Source organism: Parasteatoda tepidariorum, chromosome 2 (assembly GCF_982258835.1).
Source record: "Parasteatoda tepidariorum strain Cologne lab strain chromosome 2, Ptep-v5.0, whole genome shotgun sequence".
NCBI lineage: Eukaryota > Metazoa > Arthropoda > Arachnida > Araneae > Theridiidae > Parasteatoda > Parasteatoda tepidariorum.
In genome coordinates this window covers 49,914,650-49,940,953 of record NC_141756.1, presented here as the reverse complement: position 1 = coordinate 49,940,953, position 26,304 = coordinate 49,914,650, and the positions used below count along the sequence as shown (strand labels likewise).

Here is a 26,304-nt window from a genome sequence, read left to right as displayed (position 1 = left end):
ATATGTATTCTTTTATATTTAGATTTCTAAAAAAATCTTACATTCATAATTAAAAAAATATATACATATACTGTTCTGTTCTTTACATGAAAGCTTTTTTTTTCTTTGTAAATAGAAAGCGCTTTTGTTACTTTAAATTAGTAACATATATATATTTGCTATTATTAAAAATGTCTCTCAGAAAGGTAATAGTAGTAGATAAAATTGTCGCAGAAAGCTCTAAAAAATTCTGCCACAGGGGCACTGGAGTGCTACTGAATTAGAGAGAGACAATGTTTTACACATTGTGTAGCGCTGCGGCTTTTTCACGGGCATGTGAGAGCACCGTGGGAACTAACACTATCTTCTGTTAATCATAGGGTGGTTCTTGAGATCTGAGCTGACTATATACAATACACCGGAGCTATTTTAAATCAAGCTAGATCAAGACTAGTTGTCTCATCATCAATAACGTTGCAGTGTTCTGTTACTCCAATGAGCATATTGAATTGACAAAATGAAGGTTGCCGTACGATGGCGATAGGAATTTTTGTTTTTCAGATAACGTGAGCGTCACTATGCTGTCATGTCCACTTGATGGAAGATGTCATGTTTTAATGTTTAAGCTGTGCTTAATTAAATATTTTTCAGTCGTCTGCTCTATCAAGATGGTACTATATATATATGACTATTCAGATTTGCTCAACATTTACCGTAAGTACTCTGTCACCGTAAAAGATCGGTTATGGGCCATGAACCAGCAAACCTTTGGTCTAGAAGATGGAATTAGTCTAGTTACGAGTAAAAAGTGGAATTAAAAGTTCAAATTTTGCCAATTCTACGGATGGAGCAGTTATAGCCTTTCCAAAGCTCTAAAATTTTAACTAAGCAAGCTGGAAAATTAACATGAAAATTCTGCTCATGGAAAAAGGATGATAGGAATTTATTATTAGTAAAAAAATTTTTTTTGACAATACAGCAGCTAAGTTGTTGAGCTTTAGTTTATTTGCGTCGCACTAGAGCTGTAAAATGGGCTATTGGCCACAGTCTGAAAAATACCCCTAAGGATGATCCGAACATATGCCAGCGCAATTTTGATCATTTGCTGCTCTGCAGAAGGGATGCCCCCCCCCCCCGCTTTGGTAGCACCACGACCTGTGCGAGAAGTCGATAACTTTAAGATAGAACAGTTTAACGAGGACTGATGCCGAGGACCTTTGCAGGCTGATCAAAGAAGTCACCCACTTGCATACTGACCACAATCAGTGATTCTTGACTTCGGCGTTTTACTGATAACCGCGCCTTTACGATCAGTCCACTGCGCGACTACAGCAGCTAAGAAAAACAAATATGTCTATCTACTTGGAAAAGTCTTCTACTTTCAACTTTTTGCTATTCTTTACGACAATCTACATGGGAATCGAAAGATAATATCAATCCCTAAATGCTGATACTGAAGACAGCAAGACAGCTTGGTAAACTCTGATATCAAATTTCGTCAAGAGCTCTTATGGCCAGTTTTATGGATGATTTTTTGAACATAAGATTTTCATCTGACGAAAAAAGGATCCGAATACATCAAAAGAATTACGAAGAAGAATAAGCAGATTGAAGATGTTGGTTTCAAAATGCCTTCAAAACTATAAAATATACTATGCTTTCAACTGATAAAATATTTGCCACCTGAATGCGATAATTTGTTAAGAAATTCTTTATAGAGTCAAAGATACATTCCATTACAATAGATTCTATTATAAAGCAATTAATCACTAAATTTGGAAGGATAGAGCTGAAGTAAAAAGACGAAAACAGAATTTCGTTCGTAAATGACGCTTACACGTCAAAGGTTCAAAAAAATGTGAAAGTAGAAGACACAGAAGGAAAAAAATTAGGTGAAACAGCTTGAGCCCTAGAAGGAAACTGGAAGTTTCAAATCCTCATCGTTCCGTAGTTTGCAAGGTTTTTTTTAAAAAAAAAAACAGCTAACAGCAGATAGCTTTTTTCTCCCCATGCATGCATTCTTGGTATGCTTTTGAAACTATTGACTTTTAAAATCAAAGTTCTTCGACACTTTCCGAAATCAAAACTGCCCATGTATTGAGCAAATACTGTTAGTCCGCAATTGAAGGTCTAAATGAGAAGTTGCACCCACAGTGGCTATTGAAACAACTGAATAACAGCTACATTACTAACTGTATATAAAGTTTTACCACAGCGCTTTCACGTGTTCATAAATTCGGCGTAACGCTACACAATTTGCAAAGCATTATCTATTCCTAATTCATTGGCATTTCAGTGTAGAGCAAATAGTTTTAACTGAAGGAAACGCGATAGGTATGTTAATCTCAATTCCCTATGAGGGTTTTTCATACTGTGCGCGAAATTATAAAGAAAGAAAAAAGGAAAATTTGAAAGCTTAATTGAGAGTTCTTCTCATAAAAGTTCCTGTTTGGATAAAACACCAACTAGTTTAATAGACAACTGATTAAATTAACAGGTAGGGTATTATATTAGCATATGTTGTAGTTGTAGTTCATTTACGTAACGCTAGAGCTGCACAATGGGCTATTGGCGATGGTCGAGAAACATCCCTGAGGTTGATCCGAAGACATGCCATCACAATTTTGATCCTCTGCAGAGGGGATAGCACTCCCGCTTCGGTAGCCCGACGATCAACATGCGAAGTCGAGCACTTTAAGGTAGAACAGTTTAACGAGGTCCAATACCGCACACCCTTGGTCCCTACGCAGTCCAAGTGGTCACCCACCTGCACTATGACCGCATTCAGTGATACTTGGCTTCGGTGATCCTCAGGGAACCGTGTCTTAACGATCAGTTCACTGCGGGAGACTATATAAACATATGAAATTAGCTTATTAGAGAGGTGAAAAGCATTACATTACCACTAGTGAGGTACAGGGTTGAATAATGTATAATTGCGTATTTAAATTTTAATTTTCTCTCAGGTTACAGCATTTAACCAACTATTTGAGATAACCAAAAAATAGTATTACTAACCACTTTCGCATACAAAAAGGAACGGCATCCAATGTTTCAATATCTTTTATAAGGCTGTTCTTCGAAGACGTAGGGGAGAGGGGGGCACATGTGAACAAATTTTGTTATTTCTTCATTTTTCAAAAAATATCATTAATTTTTCATAGTTAAGAAGTCCATACGTTTAAATAGTCCTTTCTTTGTCTTATGGAATTTTTTGAGATTTTTCAATAAAATATTTCTTTACTTTATAATTGTTTAGAAAAATGACTTCAATTGTTCACATGTGCCCCTATTGGGGGCACATGTGAACATGCCTGGGACACATATGAACAAGATTAAAAACACAAAGCAATCATCATATTTCAAAGAAAAAAAAATCTTTAATATAACAGATATAGATACGCATTATACTGAGGGGATTGTAGCTTACTATGTGGATTTAAACTGTACAACAGTACTGTCAATAAGAAAATAATTTTTCAGCTGTACAATAATTTTTCCGTTATTGGGTTTTTCGCAACTTCATGTTCCACGGGAGTTGTAATGGGCCTTTTTCTTTCTTCTGTAATACTCTTTCATGCTTTTTTTTCATTTTTTCTATCTTTCCATTTGTAGCTTTAGCAATTCTATTTCTCAGCTTGTATCAGTTAACATGCGTAATCAATCATTCAATAAAAAAAAAATTTTTAAGGAAAAATTAATGAGTTAATTATGGAAAATTAAATAATAATAATTTTGAATGCATACATATTTTTTAAACTTATAATATCATGAGGATAATAATCTTAATACTATGTAGGGGCACTTGTGAACTGTTCACATCTGCCCCAGATGTTTTGTTCACAAGTGCCCCATCATCCTTCTTAAACCTAACTTGAAAAATAAAGAATTTTTAATTGAGTAAAAAAAAAGAATAATTGTCATAAACTTGCCTGAATGTTCATATAATGATCTGCAATAGTTAATTTTAGTTTATTAGTTGATTTATATTATGCTTTCACTTGAAGAAGCGAGTGATTATAATATATGCAACACCAGCTGATGCAAAGAAATTGTCAGAATAGAACAACAGAATGTCTCATTGTTCTGAAAGTTTCTCAGAGAGGTAGGACTAGTACTGCCATCAATTGAAAATTTTTCGAGATTTTTTATTTCAAATCATATTGGTAAAACATACCATGTTCACATGTGCCCCCCTCTCCCCTACATGAATCATACTCAGGGATGTTTCCCAGACAGTTGCCAATAGCCTTTGTGCAGCTTTAGTGCGACAAAAAATAAACTACTACTACTTCGAAGGTGTACAAAATGAAGCTTTTTAGTGAATAATTAGATTTTTTTTTAAATTGTTGAGAAATAGTAACAGTTAACTATGACTATTAGGTTGAGTTTTGTTCATCTTTACCCCGATTCTTCGCTGATTATGAAGGACGCAAGAAAAGTCGCAGTTATTGTGAATATCTGTGATCAAATTTTTTAATAATCGGGGAGTTGCTCCACCATTTGAACCCATAAAAACGTGCAAAAGAGAATTGTTTATTTATTTTAACACTAGGTTGGGTAAAGTTATTAGAAGTTATTGGGTTGCTAGAAGCTTTTTAAATGCATTTTAACAGCTTTTTCATTTGCAAAAAATGTACAAATAATAATACTTAAATTAATATCTTCTTTCCAAGTGAAGTAAATTTCTTTATTGTTAATATTTACCAATAACTTGTTATACAACTGTAAATAACATAATAAATATTAAAAATTAATTAAACAAATTTCTTTACACGTTAGTTATTCTTTCACAATGCAGTAATTTTGACTGCTTTTGGGCAAGATAGGTACATACTAAGTTTCAGTCTTTTTAGTGTTAATTGTTTTCATTTAGATGGGAAAATTCCAATAAAATTTTTAATAACTGTTTTTTATTTCTAAAAATATTTAACGCATTTCTCCCACTTCAAGTACGGATAATTCTTTTCAACAAAACAGCATAAATAGTTCAAAATTAAAGCTTTGTCCGCGCAAGTCCGAGACACGCAAACCGTGGCTTATTTTTTTTAAGATCACCAAAAAAAAAAAAAAGAAAAAAAGAAAGTATTATAAATGTTATAATTTTTAAATAAGAACTTTTACCTTGAGCAGAAGAGACACAACCTCGGTGTGGCCGTACTGAGCAGCGGAATGCAGAGGCGTTTCCCGGTCGTGATTCTGAAACAAAATTAAGAATAAATAAAAATGTTCTATTATCCTTTTTTTTTTCTTTTTTTTGAAGTGAGACTCTTTTTTTTTTTATACAGTCATCTTCTACAAGAAAATTAAAAACAGAAAATAATGTGGGTAAGGAATTATGTTTAGAAATATATTCAATTGAAATATTCACTCGCGAAAATATTTCTACTTAGTAACGCCCTTTTATACTTGACTATTTAATATATACATATATATTTATATACGCATTATAAAATATATATATATATTTATTTATTTATTCTGATTTGAAAGTAGATAAAATGATTCAAAATTAGACTAACTAATTTAAGAATGAAATATTCCAGAAAATCCGGCAATTATGTCATTTAAGTAAAAATAATTAAATAATTTCATTCGTCTGCTTGCCAACTCAAAAATTACCTACGACATCTTACATTGTTCGCTTTGTGTTTTGAATATATCCTAGTATTTGGCATCATAAATGAGTGTAGAAACTACTTTGAAACAGTAATAATCACCGTTAAAAAACTTCTTTTTTTTAAAAAATGACCATCACAAAAATGATATATTTCCGTGATAGGATCTCTATCCTGTATTATCATTTTTTCAAACCTGATAGTTGCCAAAAGTTGAAGGAAAATATTTAAGCTACTAAATATAAAGATCGTAAAAACACAGTAACTTTGAATAATTGGCCATACAGGTTTTTATTATTGCTTTCATTATTACTATTTATTCTATTAGTACCCAAAAAGCAAAATACTTTTCAATCAAAGAGCTTTATAGCCATTTTGCTACGCTAAAAGTACAGTGGCATATCAAAAATAAAAGTAAAATAAAACTCTTTAGAATTATTTTTTTTTACGAAACTATAATTTAATTGGTGGATTTTTTTTCGTGATATTTAACATTAACTTAAAAAATTGAAAAAGTGTGTTAGGTACATTATAACTTAGTGAAAAATGCTGTTGTCAAACCTCCTTAATTTGTAAATGCCGAAGGGATTTTAAGCACCATCTTGAAATCACTTGTAATTGAAATTAGCTCTTATCATTTAAAATCAGTGGTGTAGAGTTAATAAAAATATTGAAAAGGTCGGAAAAATTTGCTGAACTCTGATTCAGGTTTCTTAAAAGTTAGGTCCTATAGGTTAAAAGAAAAAAGGGATTTGTTGATCTTATGAAAATTATTTAGAAAAATATTTACAATATAGTAAATAAAAAATATTATTCAAATGAATGTTGCGACAATGAGGTCCCATAGGTTAAAAAAAAAGGGATTTGTTGATCTTATGAAAATTATTTAGAAAAATATTTACAATATAGTAAATAAAAAATATTATTCAAATGAATGTTGCTACAATGATTTAAGTTTTAACAAATTCAATTTATCGGATTTGAACGTTTTTGATATGTTTGAACAATATATATATTTGATATATATTTTGTTCCTATTTATTATTGTTTTACATTTGATAGAACAACTGAAAAACCATATATGCGTGATTCTTTTTAAACATGACAATTCAGACCACAAAATTTCTTCAAATTTAAAGTTTTCAAAATAATCTAAAAACTTTTTTGTATACTTATTTAGTTACACTTATTAATATCTTACAGACAGCAGTGTAGTTTATTGACATTTGGTCGAGAAAAAAAAATAGAAATTCACCAAATCTTGAATGCCAGGAAAATTACATATTACCTTAGAAGTTTAAAAAACAGTCATTTTAAGTTAATAGTAAGTAACTGAACTTAAGCCTTTATGTTATATGGACCATAAATTGCTTAAATTAATTCTTTTCATACACTGTAGAAAGAATCAAAAAATATTTTGTTCCTGATATGTACAGAATAAAATTGTGTATAATAATCAATCATTAAATAAATAAATAACTTTGATTACATCCAACCATATTACAATCATACATAAACTTGTTATTAGGTTAATATTTGCTTTTACTTCTTCAGTATTAGCAGTTAAAAAAAATTCTGGTAATACTTCAATGTCCTGGAATTCATAAGACAATGACAAATTCATAAAAAAATGACAGCTACAATATTAGCAGTTAAAAAAAAATTCTGGTAATACTTCAATGTCCTGGAATTCATAAGACAATGACAAATTCATAAAAAAATGACAGCCAGAATAATGACAAATTCGCCATTTTATAGCATATAACTTTAATTTAATATTTTGGCCCAAGACGCTTACATTCTGCAGAAAACAACAGGATTTCTTAAAATAATTCAGATAATTCTATGTAGTTTATGTTATTAATGATTTCAAGAAATCAGGAAAATGACAACACAAAAACCTACTCATCTTGAAAAATTTTTTGAAATAGATTTTGAACCAGAAAATTGGTTCTTTATTTATGCAGCAAGACATATTCATATAGGAGGGTATATAATCAATCCATTTACATAAGATATTGATGGCTGGCTTCTATCTATTTTGGTTATAAACCACTAAATAAAAGAAGCCAGGAAAATGACAGATTTTCTTGGGACAAACAAATTATTGACATAAAAAATTATTTTAAACGAAGTTTTTGTAAATAATACCCTCTGTGTGTATTCTAGAAATGCTTACACCGGTTGAGATAAAAAAAATTTAGATATTATTAAATTTATGGGAAGTTTTGAAGCTAGTTATTATTGGAAACATTGTATGGGACATGCCAAAAATGTGAAATTGTGAAGTTCAATTAAATTTTTTAGCACTACAAAACAGTCAATGCTAGTGCAAAGTCATTTTAAAATGCTAACAGCAATGAAATTTATTAATTTTCTTTTTAAAAAAAAGTTCTTTTAGTATTATAGTATTAGATCTTGGAGCAAGGGACAGTGAATGGTCATATTTCGTGAGAATCACCCATATATCGAGAAAAAAAAGTTCTTCCTTCTTTCAACCCCCTACCTTGCACAATAAATTAAAAATTAAACTAACTTTGGGAGTGAGAAAAAACTTTACAGATCGATATTGAGCCCAAATCACAATTTTTTAAACAATTTCCAGCTTTTTCTACTTATTTCTTAGAAGAGCTTTTTTTGTGACACGGGAATTATTTATTAAGAAAATTAAAATTTGTAAAATTGTAATTTAAAAAAAAAATTTTTTTTTTTCATTTTTGGAAAACAATCTTTTGTTCTATTTCAAAACTGTGAAGGGAAATAAATGTTATTGATATTAAGAAAGATAGTGTTTTTTCATAAACAGGAAAAATTGGTCAACTTAACGCGAAGAGAATCTATCTGATTTTCGGCTAAAAGAAGAATATGCATCTCACCAGATGAATCAACATTTAGAAGGATTTTTATGACTAGGCTAACTAATAATCAATCAACGGCCAAGGGGAAAACTCAATTCAGACGATTCGGGGAAAACTCAATTCAGACGATTCGATTATCTAAATAAGAACTTACTTGTACTGAATTTTATTTTATTTATTTATTTCTTATAACCATCGTTGAACAGCCGACCCAATTTTGAACTTACAACTACCTATGTTAAACTCCGTAACCTTGTAGTTTTGAACCCAATCCAGAAGATGAGGCAACTCCTGGATCAAGTATAGGGAAAAATTTACCTTCGTGGAGGACTCGTTGATTAATATAACCCGCATTTACGGTACGGGGAAAGAAAAACTATTTAAAACATGTCATGGCTTAAAGGTCTCATGGTTAATCATGGGTTAAAGTCCCCTTGCCTGCCATGATTCGTCTACCACTGAGGATATTTTACGTCAGCATTGTGGTCGGTGCGAGCCGGACGCGAGGAAAACCTTTGTTAAGAACAAAGCAAGATAAAAGAGAATCCTCGAGAAGGCCAGGGCCCATCGCGGGCTGTCGCGCCAATGAAGATGATGATGAATATCCCTAAACTCTCTGAATTTTAATCTGAAGCATTATTTTGCGTGAGGTATATATCATTGTAACTGAATGATGTTATATGCATAAATTTGAACCGATTTCGATGCGTTATAGAACAAGCATGGTAAGAAAATTGGATGGATGCATACAGCTTGCTCTAGTTTTAAGAGAAACTAAAGCTTCCAATCATTCAATTAAATCAATCAATCAATCAGGAGGAATTCTGGCGCTTTAAACGCTGAATAGTTAAATTTTACTAGAAACTGAAATGTTGGTTATTTTTTTATTATCACTAAAAATCTCATATTAATTTTTTTTAACAAAAGTAATTTCAAAATTGGTTGTTTTTTTTTAAATTTAAAAGAAATAATTGTTTTTTTTTCTTCGTTTTTTATACTACTATCAATAAGTTGATTATTTGTTTTCTTGAGTTTTTTAATCAATTTACTGATATCTAAAAAAAAAAAAAAAAAAAAAACTATGATAAATAACAAGAATCTTTTCTTTCTAACTTTCGTGAATATTAAGCTAATTGATACTGGTATAAATTATTCCATGAATTCATTATGATTGGTCAACTAACGAAAAAAACTCCTAAACCGTGTAAATTTTTATTATTTAATAATAGACTATTGCAAAACTGTTTTCAATGTTAAAAAAAGTACAATATTTTAATATTTTAAGGCGTTAAAAAATTTTGAGAAAATCAAATTTTTGAAAATGCCGCAACAAAAATGCCGTAAATGCCTTTAGGAAGTGCCATAAATGTTTAACAGTTTCAGTATGGCAGCAAATTCAACCGCGATTTTCAACAAAAATTTTTGAGAAAATCATATTTTTAAAGAATTTAAAATGCTTTAACATAAAGGAAATGCCATAAGTATTTAACAGTTTCATTATGGTAGTAAATTCAACAGCTTTTTTGAAGCATTTAATATCATAATAAAACAGAAAACAATGAAACGATATCAAATACTGCAAGTAAAAAAAAAATTTATACATCATTCTCACATAAGCATTGGTGAACTATTACAGCAACCTCAAAACGGTAAGTAAAACAGATAAAATAACAGGAAAGCTGTTTTATACGCTACAGCATTAAAGAAAAAATGAAATATTTTTGAAAGATATAAAAGCTTCAAGAAATGAATCACAATAAAAATGTAGTTATCTAACAAAAATAAAGAAAAATGGCATAGAAGCGTGAGAAACGCCAGCTTTATCTCCACATCTCAAAAACCCTAGCGTGCCAAACGGAAGAAACAGTCTTTATCTCATTTCTTAATCACTTTCACTAAAAGAGTCTCAAGCACAGTTACAGTTATCCTCTAGTTAATTGTGAATTACGGTGCTTTTTTGCTACACGGATGAAAGAACTCGGACTCCAGGCCATAAGATAATTATTTTATGGGCGAAGATAATTTCACTCTCGTAGCGAAGATACTAAAAGAAAAAAAAAAATTAAGCAAATAAAAAAAAACACAAGAATGTAAACCTTGAATAATCATTTCTGACCTTCAAGTAACGCCTCAGTGCACATCAGCGGAGAAAGCTAACAGATAGAAAAAATAATAATAACAAAACAGAAACATTCTTTACAACTCAATCAATAACCTTTCACCTTTATTTCTCAAAACGCTGGTACTTTCTCTCAAATAGAGATGTAATCAGTTTCGTGTTCGTTCGTAATTGATGAATAAGAAATAATATATTGAACTAATGTCGAGGAGATAGGTTTGAGTACACACTTACTGCTAGATTTACGTTAGGGACCGATGGTCCTTGCTCCAGTAACAATCGAACGATGTCGATGTTTCCAGTCCAGGCCGCCAGATGGAGTGGTGTTGATCCCTTGTGATCGACAACATTGGTGGAGGCCTCGTATTGCAGCAACAACGAAACGATCTCCCTATTTAGAATATTTGAAAGTTTAGAATGTATGTAAGAAATAAAAATAATAATAAAAGAAAATGAATTTAAAAATATATAGACGAATGAATTTTTTTAGAAATAATTTTAAAAAATACACGCAAGAGAAGACACGAACCCTAATAAGTAATTAATCATGCATCTGTTTAAAAAAAAATTAAAAATTTCAAAAAATATCATTAGGGTTTGAGTTTTTTTTTCCTTTAATGTCAATCTATTTTAATGTCGATAATTTAATTTTAAAACCAAATGGAGAAAATAAAACATTTATCTTTTATTCGTTAATATTTATAAAAAATTTATTTGTATTTTGTGTTATTAAATAGCGCAAATACTAGAAAACACTGATATGAGTTAATATTTCAGCTATGAATAGTACCAAAATACCCAGAAAATATTGTTTTTTCAAATTATTAAATAAGCTGGATTAGTATGAATAATAAAAATAAAAACGATATTTAATAAAAAATAACAAAAAATTTAGAAAATTTTAAAAATAATATAAAGCAAAGACTACTAATTTGTTTATTGCTAACAATCAAAAAGAATTCCTGTAAATGATATCGTGAGGAGATTGGACAGCTCATTACAACCTTTTTCATTTCTAAAAAGTCAAAATTGTCTAGAATATCAAACATAGTTATGTAAATTTAATTAATTTTTTTTACAAAATTAATTAGTAATTCCAGAAAATAAAATGAAATTAAAAATATACAAAACTTTCAAAAGCAGAATAATAGTGTTATAAATATATGTAGTGTCAGTTTAGGTTCGATGGCTATAGAAGAGAGATGGTTTAATTAAATATATCTGATATCTTTTAATAAATTGTAGGCAATGCAGTTTCATAGGTAGCCGTTTAACATGTTTGTCAATTTCGATAAGGCTCATCTTTGGCAATAATCTAATCTTTTCATGACAACAAAAGTATGTAAAATCCCATTGTTCATTTTAATTAGGGGTCAAATATTTTCAGTGAATTAATTATTCTGTTGTTTTTCAGTACGTGAGTTACATATATATTTTTTTCATCTAGCTGAATTTTTAAAGCGAATATATATTTAAATCTTTGCTCATAAGTAAAAAGTAGAGGAATAATATAAAGGTGTGACAATATGAATTCAGTTGCTATGTTATCATCAACTTTAGAAGATATGGCTAATTTTAATTAATACATATTGACATATAAAGTGATCAGAGGTTGAAGGGTTCTTGAAAAAAGTTAAAAAATGTATTTTAGCAAATTATTCTTCAGCACCAAGCTTGAAATCTCCAAATATATATATTTAATTACGAAATCTTTGGGTTTGTTAATAGTTTTTGTTTAATTTGGTTTGGTTTCGTAATTTTAAGATGAAAGCTAATACAAAGAAATCTAAAGCTTTTTTATTGCAATACTGAAACCACTTTAGTAAATTTTTGAGGACCGTGCGAATCATGCATATTACATTTTGATTCTACAGACCTCTCTCTTACATATTATCTCACAGAACCCTATAACCTACATAACAGAATCTTACATATTATACGATTCTACACCCTCGGAATTTGATGAATTCAGCACCATTCCAAATAAATACATTTAGTACTGAAATCTTTGGGTTCATTAATAGTTTTCGTTTGATATCGTTTGGTTTCGTAATTTTAATGTTTTTTTTTGTAATTTAAGAAGAAAGCTAATAGAAAGAAATCTATACCTTTTTTTTTACAATATTGAAATCACTTTAGTACATTTTTGAGGAACGTGCGAATCTTGCACATTACATTTCGATTCTACAGATCTTACATATTATCTCACAGAATCCTCTAACCTACTTAATAGAATCTTACATATTATCCGACTCTACATCCTCAGAATTTGATCAGTTTATAAGCCGTGAGGAAGAATACAATACAACAACTACTCATCTTAACTCAAAAGACAAGGGAACTGAGTCTTTAGTATCAGAACATACTCGTCTTCATAGAGAACTTTAAATTAAACTTGTTCTTACAAATTGAAAAGTGTGGGTTGAGAAAAAGTGTCACTTTGATTAAACAGCGAGAAAAAAAAATCATTTCTTTATATTTATGAAGGAAAAAAAACACGAAATTTTAAGCAAAGACATTTTATTTTGAACATATCTAATTATCTCAGTTAATTAAAATTGTGAGCTGCGTAGCGTATTTTTGTGTACAATAACTGTTTCCCCCCGATTATATATTTTTCTTATATTGTAAGCAAATGATAGTAATTTAAATAATAATTACTTGTGGCCATTCAGAGCAGCGTGATGAAGTGACGTGTAACCACTTTGATCTTGAGCATTTGCTCCTGGGCCTCTTCTTAAACTGAAATATAAAGAAGAACATGTCAATCAAACGAGATACATAACATCTCTTATAGATAATAAGCAATTATGATTAATACCCGGGCAAACTAACTTTATAACTGATATATTATTTGATTGGTACTAAATATAAATCCGAAAATCCCAAAAATCGATAGTTTTTTTTTCTCCTTTTTACCAATTTTTATTAGAATTTCCAATGTTTCTTTCTGATATCAATTTAAAATATCATCGTTTATGTAAAATAACGAAAGAAAGAAACCCTCGGAAATTATAGTCCTACAAAAGATTGAAAACTATAACCCTCTGAAGGTCACGTGCATTAAAAGTCACATCCCAAGCTGTATTGTAATACCAGTTTCCCAATATGTTACTACATAGTAGAATCGTATATAACCACCACCTAAAAGAAGATAGAAAGCATTGGCACGGATACCGTAATCGAGAAACTCGCTCTTTTATAGCCCAAACGTTGGAAAAAAAATTTCCCCACTGCGCAGTTTAGTAGTCTGGACGTTGTGACATCATTCTTATTTTTCTCCACTGCGCAGTTCATGTTCGTTACGTCGAACTATTACGTCGAGCGATTCATGCGGAGGCCTCTCTTCTAGGAAATGTTGATATAGCGGGGATGCATTGTCTCATATATACCATTGACTTGTCTGCCCGAGACATATATATCTCAGACAATAAGAGTCGGATTAAAAATTAAAAAAATACTTGTGCTCAACATTTAATAATATATTTCAAATCGTGTCAAAATTAATGCAATAGTTGACCAATTTCGGGGTGAAAAAAAAGGAATAAATAAACTTTAAATTTTGAATAGGGTACTTGTAATTATGGCTGGAATTCAAAGTCTGCAACCAAGTTTATAAATATTTCTCGCAATTATTCTTCAGGAAATTATCAAAGCTTTTAAACGTCAAAATATAATGATCATATATCATAAAAGTGCCCATTCATACTTTAAGAAATAAGTGTACGATTAGATGTGAGATTGGCTAAAAATTTATGACGATATATTGCATGAATGGTCAATCTCCCAAAATTGTTTGAGTTATAAAGACTTAAAAATTAAATAGTCACTACAAACTTTGTCTAGGTAGTCATTCTAACACGCAGAAGTGTCAAGCTAAGATCAAGTGTCCTTAAGATCAACGCTTTCCACTCCACCCCCCTTTTCACTTAGACCTTTGATTAAAATTAGGCAAATGACATTTTATCTCGAAAAATATTAATTTCCTCTTCATTTCCACATGAAATTATTAGTTCAGATTAAGCAAATGTTATTTTATATCGAAAAATATTCATTTATTAGTCCCATTTTTACATTGAGGCTATTAATTGAAATCATAGAAATGTCATTTTCTGCTGCAAAATATCGATTCTTTTCTTGTTTCACACACGGGGATTTTTGATTAAGACAGCGTGACATCTAAATAAATTTTTGCCAATTCCATTAAAGTCTAATTTTTGTAATATATGTGAAGGGGCTTTTTGATAAAAAGAAATTAGCTTTACCAAACTTCTTTGAATATCATCACAAAACAAGCAAACAAAAACTTTGCTTTAAATATTTGTCTTTAAATAAACTTTCTAACCATTGACACCATAATATAATATTTTTACAGGAATAATTATAATGATGATATTAATAATAATAATAATAAATTTTAATTGGAATATTATAACCATTTATAAATAGTTGAATTTCAGAGAAAAATCTTGCCTTTTACCTTTTTAGAAAAAGAATGTTATTATTTCCTTAAAAATCTATTATGTATAACTCTTTTTTTTTTTCTTCAAATAATTAGAGCTATGTTTTTTTAAATAGAGAAAATGTTTCGAAATATCTTACTTCACAAAATTATTTATTAAAAACTTATTACTAAACTTACAAAATTAGTAGCAGACAGTTTGAAAAAACGAAAGAATAAAAAATTGCTTATTATTACTTCTACAAAAATCAGGGAAATATTCTAGCATTTTTACAGATATTCAAAACAATATAGTATTAATCGAGAAAACATTTAAATATTTCAAAAAATCTTGTCTTGTAAAATGATTAATTAAAAAGCTTATTATTAAACTTGCAAAATTAGTACTAGACTCTTTAAAGGAAAGGAAGAATAAAAAGGGTTTATTATTACTTCTATAAATAAAAAAAAAATACTTAAAATATTCTTCTATTTTTACATATATTCAAAACAATATCTTATAAATCGAGAAAGCATGCATATATTTCGTAAAATCTTGTCTTCTTTTTTTATATACATTTAAAAATGTTTTACTTTAATAGAAAAAAAACATTTAAATCCCCCCCCCAAAAAAATTATAAAATATAAAAAATAAAACTAACAATATCCTCAAAGATTTATTTTACTATTTAGATCAATTTTATTTTATTATTTACATCAATTTTATTCTTGCATCAAACATCTCACAAAAAATCCGATCTTAATAAACTATTAATTCTTTTAAAAAAATGTCGAAAACATCTCTGTTTTAATAAATATTAAAATTGTCACAGTTAAGAAATAAAGGAAACATTCAATATATGTACTACAAAAAAAAAATATAAAAATAAAACCTCAACAATATTCTCAAAGACTTTTTTACTGCTCAAAACCAATTTGACTCGATCATTTCAGTAAAAATAACACAACGCACTCCCAAAGATAAGAGAAATATTAAAAATCAATAAGTTTCTTTTGAAAAAGCGCGAAGCTGTTTTTATAGCTAGAACCTCACACTTTCTCCTGAGCAGCACTTTCCCAAATTGACTCTATAACGGATTTATTTTTATTCGTTTATTGCTTCTAAATGCCCTGTGTTGCGCCCAGGTATGAAGATGGTTGCTAAAAAGATGCAGCCTTTCTCTTATGAATATTTTGGCTCAATGCCAATGACGTCAGTGTGGGCAAAACATGGGCAAGGGGCTGAAGTATTAAAGGAAGCCAGTTGTTATTTTTGGAAACACTTTATAAGATCATCTTGTATATTTAAAGCTTTATCTATGTCTTCCTTATTTAAATCAAATTAGTCTGAAAGATTTTGGTGTGTTTATGAAGAAAGGTTTCGATTTAATTAAGAAAAGGGAAGATATTTGTATATAAAATTATTAAGAGGTTTACTGTAATGTAATCTAATCATTCAAAATAATAAAAATCATTCAACATGTATTTTTTATGCAAAAATAATTTTTAAAAAATACATTATTTTCAATAAAGAGAAAAGTAATGTTTTTTATTATTTTTGCATAAAAATATTTATTTAATGATTTTATTATTTTTACGATATAAGAGAAAAGTACACAGCAAAAAACATTAGTGTATCTAGACACCAAAAATAGTGGCAACTACTTTATACATAAAGTTGTGTAGGAAAACACCACAGATAATTCCTTGGTAAAATTTAAAGTAAGAACAATTAATTTAGGATGCAAACACATACTATACGCTAAAATAAAATTAGTTTGCAAATTAAACATAAACACTACACAGAGAAAGCGACTATTCAGAAGAATTCGAATTAGGCTTAACGTAACAGAAGCGGATAAAAATTAAATATAATAAAATTCTAGTGTATCTTAACGCCAAAAATGGTGACAAATACTTTACAACCAAAGTCGTGTAGTGAAGCACCACAAATAACTCTGGGTTCTTGGCGTTTCACTACAACGCCAAGAACCCAATAAAATGTTTAATTACAGTAAAATATGGTACACATTGGAGTAAGTAAAGCTATTTTTACGAATAAAATATTTAATTACAGTAAAATATAATATACATTAGAGTCAGTCAAGATATTTTTATGAATAAAATATTTAATTACAGTAAAATATAATACACATAAAAGTTACTAAAGCTATTTTTACGATACAATATAAAGTTAAAATCATTAATGTATGATGCATATACTAATTCTTCAAATAAAAGTTGCTTATAAATCATAGCTTATGATTATATATGTGCAGCAAAGAGAAAATATTACGACAAATTCAAACTAGGCTTAACGGAGCAGAAGCGAATAGAAACTAAATAACAAATTATTTAATATAAGTGATAAATATTTAAAAATTAAAATATAATTATCCTTTATACACAAAACATATATATACATCTTGAAACGGCGAAATTTTGTTTCTGTAGATGTACAGAAGCGGGCAAGGCAAGAAACTCATGCCATTTCGTACTCAATAGTAAACATTGTAAAATCGACGATATCCGAAGTATACCAAAGTTGATACATTCGGTAACGAAAATAATTCACGAATGTTGTGATTGCGAATGAGTTTGGTGTTATCATTCTGAATTATTGGCGTTTAGATTTAGCTACCATCGTTTAAAGTGTATACGAACATTGGAGTTGGTGTTCATTTGAAATTAAGTATTCTATTCAAGCAGTTTTATGAGTTTTTCTACAACGAATTCGGAGAGCTATTACAACACTGTTTTTACTGTGAAGCACTCAAAGTCTAGAGGGGGGAATTTTTTTATAAATATAACCTTTGCTTCCTTTAAAACTGCATTGCTAATTTAATATGCATAAAATAAGTTTTAAATAAAAATATATATATATATATGAAGTAAGTATTTAATGGAAATAAATATCATATTTAATGGAAATAAAATGTTAACACTTTCCTTAACTATATTTAGATTTTCTTTAAGACTTATGTCAAGAACTACTTTTTCTGTAATATTTGCTTACTGAAAAATAAGAAGTCGATAATATAAATCAGTATAAAATCTGTCAAGTGACCAGGGATTAAAAATGTAACTATAATTTTTAACACAAAACTGCAAAACATGGTGACACATATCAAAAGCATTTTCGTCAAATGAGTTTATCACTTGCAGAAAATATTTTAAACAATGGACATTAAAAAGAAAACATTAAGAAAATGACAATATGCACTAATTTTTGTTCAAAATTATTAGTAAAAATAAGAAAGTTTCGAACAATTACAGGTAAATAAAGATTAGTTACATTTATTTCTAATATTTAGACAATAAATAATAATGTTCATTAATGTTTAGACATTTTTATTTTATTTCATTTTTTATTTTTATTTTATACCTGAAGTTGATTGAACATGTAATAACTTTGTAGTTTGGAACTTTGGATTTTTCCGGAAAATAATTTTTACCGGGAGAAAAAAATTTAAAAACATTTAAGACTATTGAACAAGCTAATAAATAATTTTTAAAATTCAAAAGAAAAATCATTTTTTATTTTTTATTTTATTTATTTAGCTATGCATCAAATTATTATTTTATTAGCTATGTATTGCGTGATGAGTTGAATTTTTAGTTCTATTGATAAGTAATTTTGCTGAATTAGGAACACAATGTTTACATTTAAAAAATAGAAGAAACAGATTTGATTATTAAATTTTCATGATGATTAATCATAAATGTATCTAGAACCTTTCACCGAATAGATGAAACATACCGAATAAACAACTTCATAAATTAAGTTCCTCAAACAGCAGTCTTTAAATCTTAGAAAACATTCCACGACACACTTGGCAAATTGCCTGTTAGCCTCTGACGTCATCTAGTCCAGTGCATCATGACAAATAATGATTTATCACTTAAAAAATATGACAGAGTTTTCTTTTTTTTACTTCTTCCTTTTTTAGCCTGGGTGATAATTCTCTGTTGAAATGGGGCATCAAGGGCGATTTTGATCAATTATTTTTTAGCTCAAAAACGATAAATGTCATTTCTACAGCAATTTTTCAAAAAGCATTAACAATATATTTATTTATTGTTTACTTTATATTCTCATTTAAGTAAAGTTAGATTACAGATAAAAGAACTATTATAATATATTATTATTATAACTTCTGATTGATTTTGTAACAGGAAATCACGAATTTGTAAAAATGACTAAACTTAATACCGTAGACGTAAAAAGGTTGAATCACACACTCAACCACTAATAGCACTACGCAATAGGAAAAAGAAAAGAAGGAAAGATAGAAAATAAATCGGTATCGCTATTTCCTAAAATCGGAAAGCCCAGCAAAATTGTTTTTTCAAAAATATGTTGTTTTTTTTAATAATTTAAATCGATAATGTTTTATTTGGCTTAAAAATATTTCAAAATTTCTATTTCGTTAAGTCCTGCTGACATAACTTTCTAAGTTAGAGTCTCTATCCCCGAAAAATCGGCTCAAGTCTAAGTAATAATTGGTAACAAACACAATGTTAATTGTTATAGTTAATTGCTAATTGCCATTTAACTACCGAATTAACTATAACCCTATTACAATGTTTAACACTAGATTGCTTAAGGAAGTCATTTTGACTGCTTTTTAATTTCAATTAGAAAAACAATGGTGTACATAATGACGCAATTTCTTAGAATTTTGTGACTTTTTGTACAACATATAACTTTTTTTAATTGTTAATATTAACTAATAACTTGCTATGTAACTGTACATAATATAAAAAAATATTAAAAATTAATTTTAAGCAAATTTATTTAATCTTCTTACAATTTGGCAATCACTTTTGGGCAATATAGGTAGATACTAAATTTCAGTCTTTCTAGTGTTAATTGAATCATGCACCCGTTTAAATAGATCTATAATATCACGTGATAAATTTTAAAAAATTAACACCATAATATTCTTCCACTTGAAAACCATATTCAGATGTTAATTTAAATATCATAGTTCCCCACAAATCCCTTAATAACAAAGCAACCTTCTAGCAGAGTTGAAAAACTTTTCTTAAGCCGTCAACATTTAGTGATTCCATTCCAAGAATCCTAAATTAACACTAGGAATCAACAGTATTTTTCAAGTACATTAAATTTTTAGAGAATGCTATAATTCAAAAGGTTCCGAAATTTTCTAGCAATGCATAGTTCAATCACTTTTGAAACTGTTTTCTTACAAAAATAATGACTGCAAGAATTCTTACAAGAATAGGACTGCAAGATATTACTATCATATGAACTATATTTTTTTTAACAAAAAATGTTCATAAAAAATCGATTATTTTTGCAACACACTGTTGAAATTTTTTTTTTACACATTGACCCTAAATATCGTTTTAATACGCTGCAACTTTAATTTAGTGTAAAACTGAAAACCATGTCATCGTTAAAATCAATCCCTCAGAAACTTGAATACATAAATATTACGCCTCACATTGAGCGGAACAAATTTTGCACGATTAATGTACCGATATTATGGTTCAGCGTCAATCAAATTTTTGGAATTTATTTTTGAAGTAATGCATCTCATTTAATTTAGCACTTATTAAGGTTTAAGCGAATTTTGCACGATTAATGTACCGATTTTACGATTTATCATTGAATCTATTTTTTCGGAAAATATATTTGAAGTAATTCAATTTAACACCTTATTAACGTTGAAGCAAATTTTGCACGCTTAATGAACCGTATTATGGATTTGCGTTGAAGTAACTTTTTGGAATTTTAAGTTTATCCATATAATTCAATTTAATTCTTATTAAGGTTGAAGAAAATTTTTGCACGATTAATGTACCGAAATTATGGTTCAGCGATGAACCAATTTTTCGGAGAGTATTTTTGAATTTAATCGATTAAATTTAATTTAACACCTTATTAAGGTTGAAGCAAATTTTTGCACAATTAATGTACTGAAATTATGGTTCAGCGATGAACCAATTTTCATAGTATATTTTATCCATATACTGATAATACATTTCCTTCATGAATTCCCTCCTCTTTTCTTTTCTACAATTTAATACATTTTTTTTTTTTTTTTAAGAAAACATTTTATTCTAATGGCTCCATTCAAAACCTAGACAATGCAAAATTGGGTTAAATTTTTCTTCCATGTGTAACAAGTTTAAAAAGTCATAATGAGAGAATGTTGAACAAGTAAAAGTTAGTTGACAATAAGAAATACTCAAGTCTTGTACTGAAACAAACGAACTCATAGTACAATAGATATCATGACACAAAACATCAAGTAAAATCACTTAATAATAATGTTTAGAGACTGATATAACATCTATTAACAATGTCTTTCCATATATGACCCAATATTCTTTGAAGATTAACGAGAAATAATCAACCACTTTCCTTACCAGAAATAGCCGTTGCAGGTTCAGTAGAACGCTTAGTTATTTAACGATGATTTGTTTAAAATATAATACAAGAGAACATATTGTATTAATTTTGTTAAATTATTTACTATTTCTCTTTGATGTTTTTCCTTAAGGGTGAATGAAAAGCTTTCATGTTTTTTCCCCTTAATTTTATTCATTGAGTTGAACTTCAAGCGCTTCTGAAGCTATAAACTATATTTAAAATGATATTTCTAAATATTTATTAAAGATGACTGCTTGAAATTTGGGAACGTATATTTTAGTTACTTCAATTTGCATTCAAGAATGTTGTTGTTGTTGTTAATTTACGTCGCACTGGAGCTTCACAATGGGCTATTGGCGACGGTCTGGGAAACATCCCGGAGGATGATCCGAAGACATGCCATCACAATTTTGATCCTCTGCGGAGGGGATCGCACCCCCGCTTCGGTAGCCCGACGACCTGCGCGCGAAGTCGGGCACTTTACGGTAGCACAGTTTAACGAGGACCAATACCGCACACCCTCGGTCCCTACGCAGACTGATCCAAGTGGTCACCCACCCGCACACTGACCGTAGCCAGTGATGCTTGACTTCGGTGATCTGCTGGGAACCGTGTCTTAACGATCAGTCCACTGCGGGACTCAAGAATGTTTCATATTTGTTTAAATATGCTACTATTGAACCATAAGTACTTACATCAAAAAATTAAAAACATTACATCTAAACATTATATTACGTTACATCAAAAATGAGAAACATTATATCTAAACATTGTATTATGTCTAGGACTGGGCGATATTAGAAATTATATATCGTGATATATCGTCAGTTTTGCATCGCGATATAGCGATGTATCGCGATATAGTATTTTTGAATTTCATTTACTTTAAGGCACAGAAAGTCAGATTTCTATCAAGACTTCATACGCATATTGATTTAAATCAATTTATAAATTTGAAAATATATATGTTTTGCTAAAGAAAGATATTAAATAAATTGACTAAGATGTACAAATCTTACTTAAAATATTTATTGAAAAAATGTGTGTAGATACAGAATGAAATATTTGCACTTCTTTATCGTTTATAAGGTATAAGCAGTCTTAATTTAAGTTAACCCCTAAAACACCCTTAATGAAAAAAAATATTGTTATTAAACAAAAGCTAATTTTAAAATTTCAAAATATATTTTAACTAAAATAAAAGTTAGATTGACTAAAAGCCGAAGTTTAAAATTAAAAATGTTCGAATTTTAAACTAAAAAGTAAACATAAGATTTGTAATAATTTCTTAAAATTTTCGTTCTCTGAAAGATTTCTCAGTTTAAAAATAAAAAGGGAATTTTATAAAGATATCTATCTGAAATTATTGAAAGAAAATTTAAAAAATTAAAAAAAAAGCTTGTTAAGAAATTCATTATACACTTAAAACAAAGTGTTAAAAAAAAAATTTTTTTTAAAAAAAGAAACTTTTTTTAACAAATCAATATTTGCTTGTACTATTATGCGTAAATAATTACAGAATTATTAAGTTCGATCGTAATGTTCAAATTCTTAATGAAGAAGTAAACACAAGTTTTGTTATACAGTCGGACCTCTGTTTAACGAAGTCGTTAAATCCTGATAATGAGTTCGTTATATGGAAAATTCGTTAAACAGAAAATCACTTTAGAAATACTTAACACAAAACGGACTTTAAATTCCTAAACATAAGATATAATTGAAATAGCAATTGATACACCTTTATCTTGTAGACTAGTATCTACCATTTATTTTATAAATCTTAACCGCAAAAGAAATCTGCATGGAAAGCAAGAATAGAGCAAAACATTATCCAGTGTTACACTATCACGCTACATATATTTTCAACGAAAAAAAAAGAGCTAAATTTATGTATAAAGTTATAGCTGCATTTATTTTAAAAGTAATTTCAAATACATTACCACATGGGTTCTTAAGTTTAATTGCTAATAAAATCTGTTAATTTTGTCTGAGTTTTTCGTTTGAAATGCAAACAAAAAGCGAAAAGTGGCTTCGAAAATTATTTCAAAGCCATTTCTCCTATAGAATGCGTTAACAAGTTTGAAATGCTTCGAAATATTTTGGGAAATAGGGAATGTGGATCTCAAAGAAAAGTTCGTTAAATAGAAAATTCACTTCGTTATTCAAAAGTTATTTTAAGAAGAAATTTCCAAAATGTTCTTGGTTCCTCGAAAAACTTCGCAAAATAGAGAAATTCGCAAAATGGAAGTTCGTTAAATAGAAGTCCGACTGTATTTTCTAAAAATGATCACGCAAATAACAAAAGATTTCTTAGTTTAAAAATAAAAAAATAAATAAAAGTGAAATTTATCAATATATTTACCTAACAGCATAGGAACAAAATTTAAAAAATAAGTTCGTTAAAAAATTATTTGTATGCTTAAAACAAAGAGCTAAATAAATTTTAGAAAAAAAAATGCTTCTCAAACACTATTTTTATTATTATTTCATATAAATAATTAAATTAAATAATGACCGAATTATGAACGAAAAACAAAGTAAGGCAAAGTTTCTTAATTAAATTCTTAAAAATAAAAACAAAAGAATTGTGATATTCGGTAATATATTTAGCTAATTAACTAATAATATAAAACGAAAGTTAAAAAAAATAATGACTTTACTCTCTAATAAAACGAAGTAGTAATTGATAAAAAAAAAAAAAAAGAAATGAATAAAATTCGCAAACTTTTCAAATTCTTTTGAACAAATAAAGTTTATTGACTTATGTCCAAAAAATAAGTTTTGTTTTAACTTTATTTCTAAAAATAAAAACAACTCAAGATTTATAAATTTAAAATCAGTAATAGAAGCCCATAAAATTATTAGAAGTTTTATCCGAAAGGTTTTTAATAAATTAAAAGAAAGTAAAAAAATAACCTAACAAATTTATTTACTTTGTAATTTAATTCCTTATGGGTGCCTTAAATTAGATTTCCGATAATTTTCACATTTAAAAATATAAAAAACATTTCGTTAGAAAATAAATAAAAAACTTACCTAATTAATGAAGAAACTTTTCTTTATAAATTCTTTTCAATAATAGATTGCGTTCAGAACAAGGTTACGACGGCGATCACGAAGTTAATCCCATTGAAAATAATCTACAAGAAACGATTTCAAATCGCGAAGTTGCGAAAACGAACATGTGATATAACGATATAAGGTCTCAAAAGTGATTCTGATTCTACCACTCATCAGTCAAGGCCGTCTCAACATAACGAAACAATATCGTCTTCCACAGCGCGAGTTGGCATCGGAACGTAAGAGAAAGTCCTTGCGTGTATCGCTATCGCTATATCGTCTTCTTCACTCGACGGCTTAAATCAAATTTCTGATGCATCGCTTGGAATGAAAGTCGCTGTATCGGTTTGCCGATATAGGCGTTAAATCGATATGTCGCGATATATCGATTTATAGCCCAGTCCTAATTATGTCACATCAAAAATTAGAAACATTATTTCTTAAAATTGTTATAATAATCCACAGAATAATTGTTAGTATTTTTTGAATACTTTCTAATAGTTGCATATAATAGTCTAATCTTTCTAATAGTTTCATCAAAAATGAGAAAAATTACATCTAAACATTATATTATGCCACATCAAAAATTTGAAACATTAATTCTCAAAATTGTTAAAATAATCCATAGAATAATTGTGAGAATTTTTTGAATACTTTCTAATAGTTGCAAAAGTATATATAAAAATAAAGTATGATTATTACTTGAATGGTAACAAATGCAAAATGCTTGTAAAAATGTTAAAAATAAATGAAAAAAATTAATATGAAAAGATTAATAAAAAGTAAACCTGGCAAACTAACCATAACTTTGGGGGAAAAAAGCAAATTTCACTCACTTTCTATTCAAATAAAAAAAAAGGAAAAAAAAACCTATTTTTACATTTACATTTTATGTATTTGTACATAAGGTGCTGTATTTTTTCAACTTATCCCACACATAAACGAGGCTAAGTTTTATGCAAACAGCAATGACCCCTACATTTTCGGGATTAACTATTTTTCTCAGTCATTCTTATTTAACACACAAAAAAAAAATGAAGCAAAGGTATTCTTACAAAAGAATTTATCAAAAAACATTCTCTTTTACTCCTTTTTTTTCTTGTTCGTAGAAGGTATCATTTTGTCTCATTACTTTAAAAGATAACAAAAGACGCGCCTTCATCAACAATGAAAAAGAGATTTGTTCTTCGCGGAACTTACCATTCCAGTTTGAGTAATAGCAGTGCAATGGAGCATGACCCAAAACACAGGTGTATTTAGTTTTAATGTAGATATAAAACATGGTCATTATATTATTCGATACAATGGTTTCAATACTCATAGTATTTAGCGTCACGTGTTTAGAATACCGATTCCTGTTTCTGGGATTATCCGATGTTAGACGCTTGATTCTCAGTATGAATCTATATTGGTTTTCAAATTTTAAAAGATGTTTGTTGTGTTTTTCTGTCATTATAATTAGAATGATATTAAAACCATTATGCATTTGACACAATGGTTTCAATATACATAATATTTAGAGTGGCGTGCTTAGAATACAGATTCATATTTTAGGGATTATTCAGCGCCATCCAGACGAATAAAGTATGGTCAGAACTACCAGATAGGAAAAACAGAAAACTCGGTATTTTTACGAAAGTGCTTTGGTATTGATTTTGCTAAAATTAACAATAAAATATGATTTTATAATAGGAGATGAAATTTGGTGAGTGTGGTGAAATTTGATAATTTTATCATGATTCCTTAGAGCATGGTATGCAAACCATTTATTCGGAGAAATTTACTTTTCAGTTTTATATTTTTTATTAAATGTGTGGTAATACAAA

General features: G+C 28.7%; 1 protein-coding gene across 1 annotated transcript in view; it reads right to left on the bottom strand.

The window, feature by feature from the left end:
- LOC107436597 (ankyrin repeat and sterile alpha motif domain-containing protein 1B) overlaps window positions 1-26,304 on the bottom strand; it is an 85,857-nt gene that overhangs the window by 37,504 nt on the left and 22,049 nt on the right. Inside the window, exons 2-4 of the mRNA XM_087157306.1 lie at window positions 13,236-13,316; window positions 10,809-10,965; window positions 5,104-5,178 (exon numbers count right to left, since the gene is read on the bottom strand). Coding sequence (XP_087013432.1) covers window positions 5,104-5,178; window positions 10,809-10,965; window positions 13,236-13,316 — 313 coding nt within the window. The remainder of the gene's footprint in view (window positions 1-5,103; window positions 5,179-10,808; window positions 10,966-13,235; window positions 13,317-26,304) is intronic.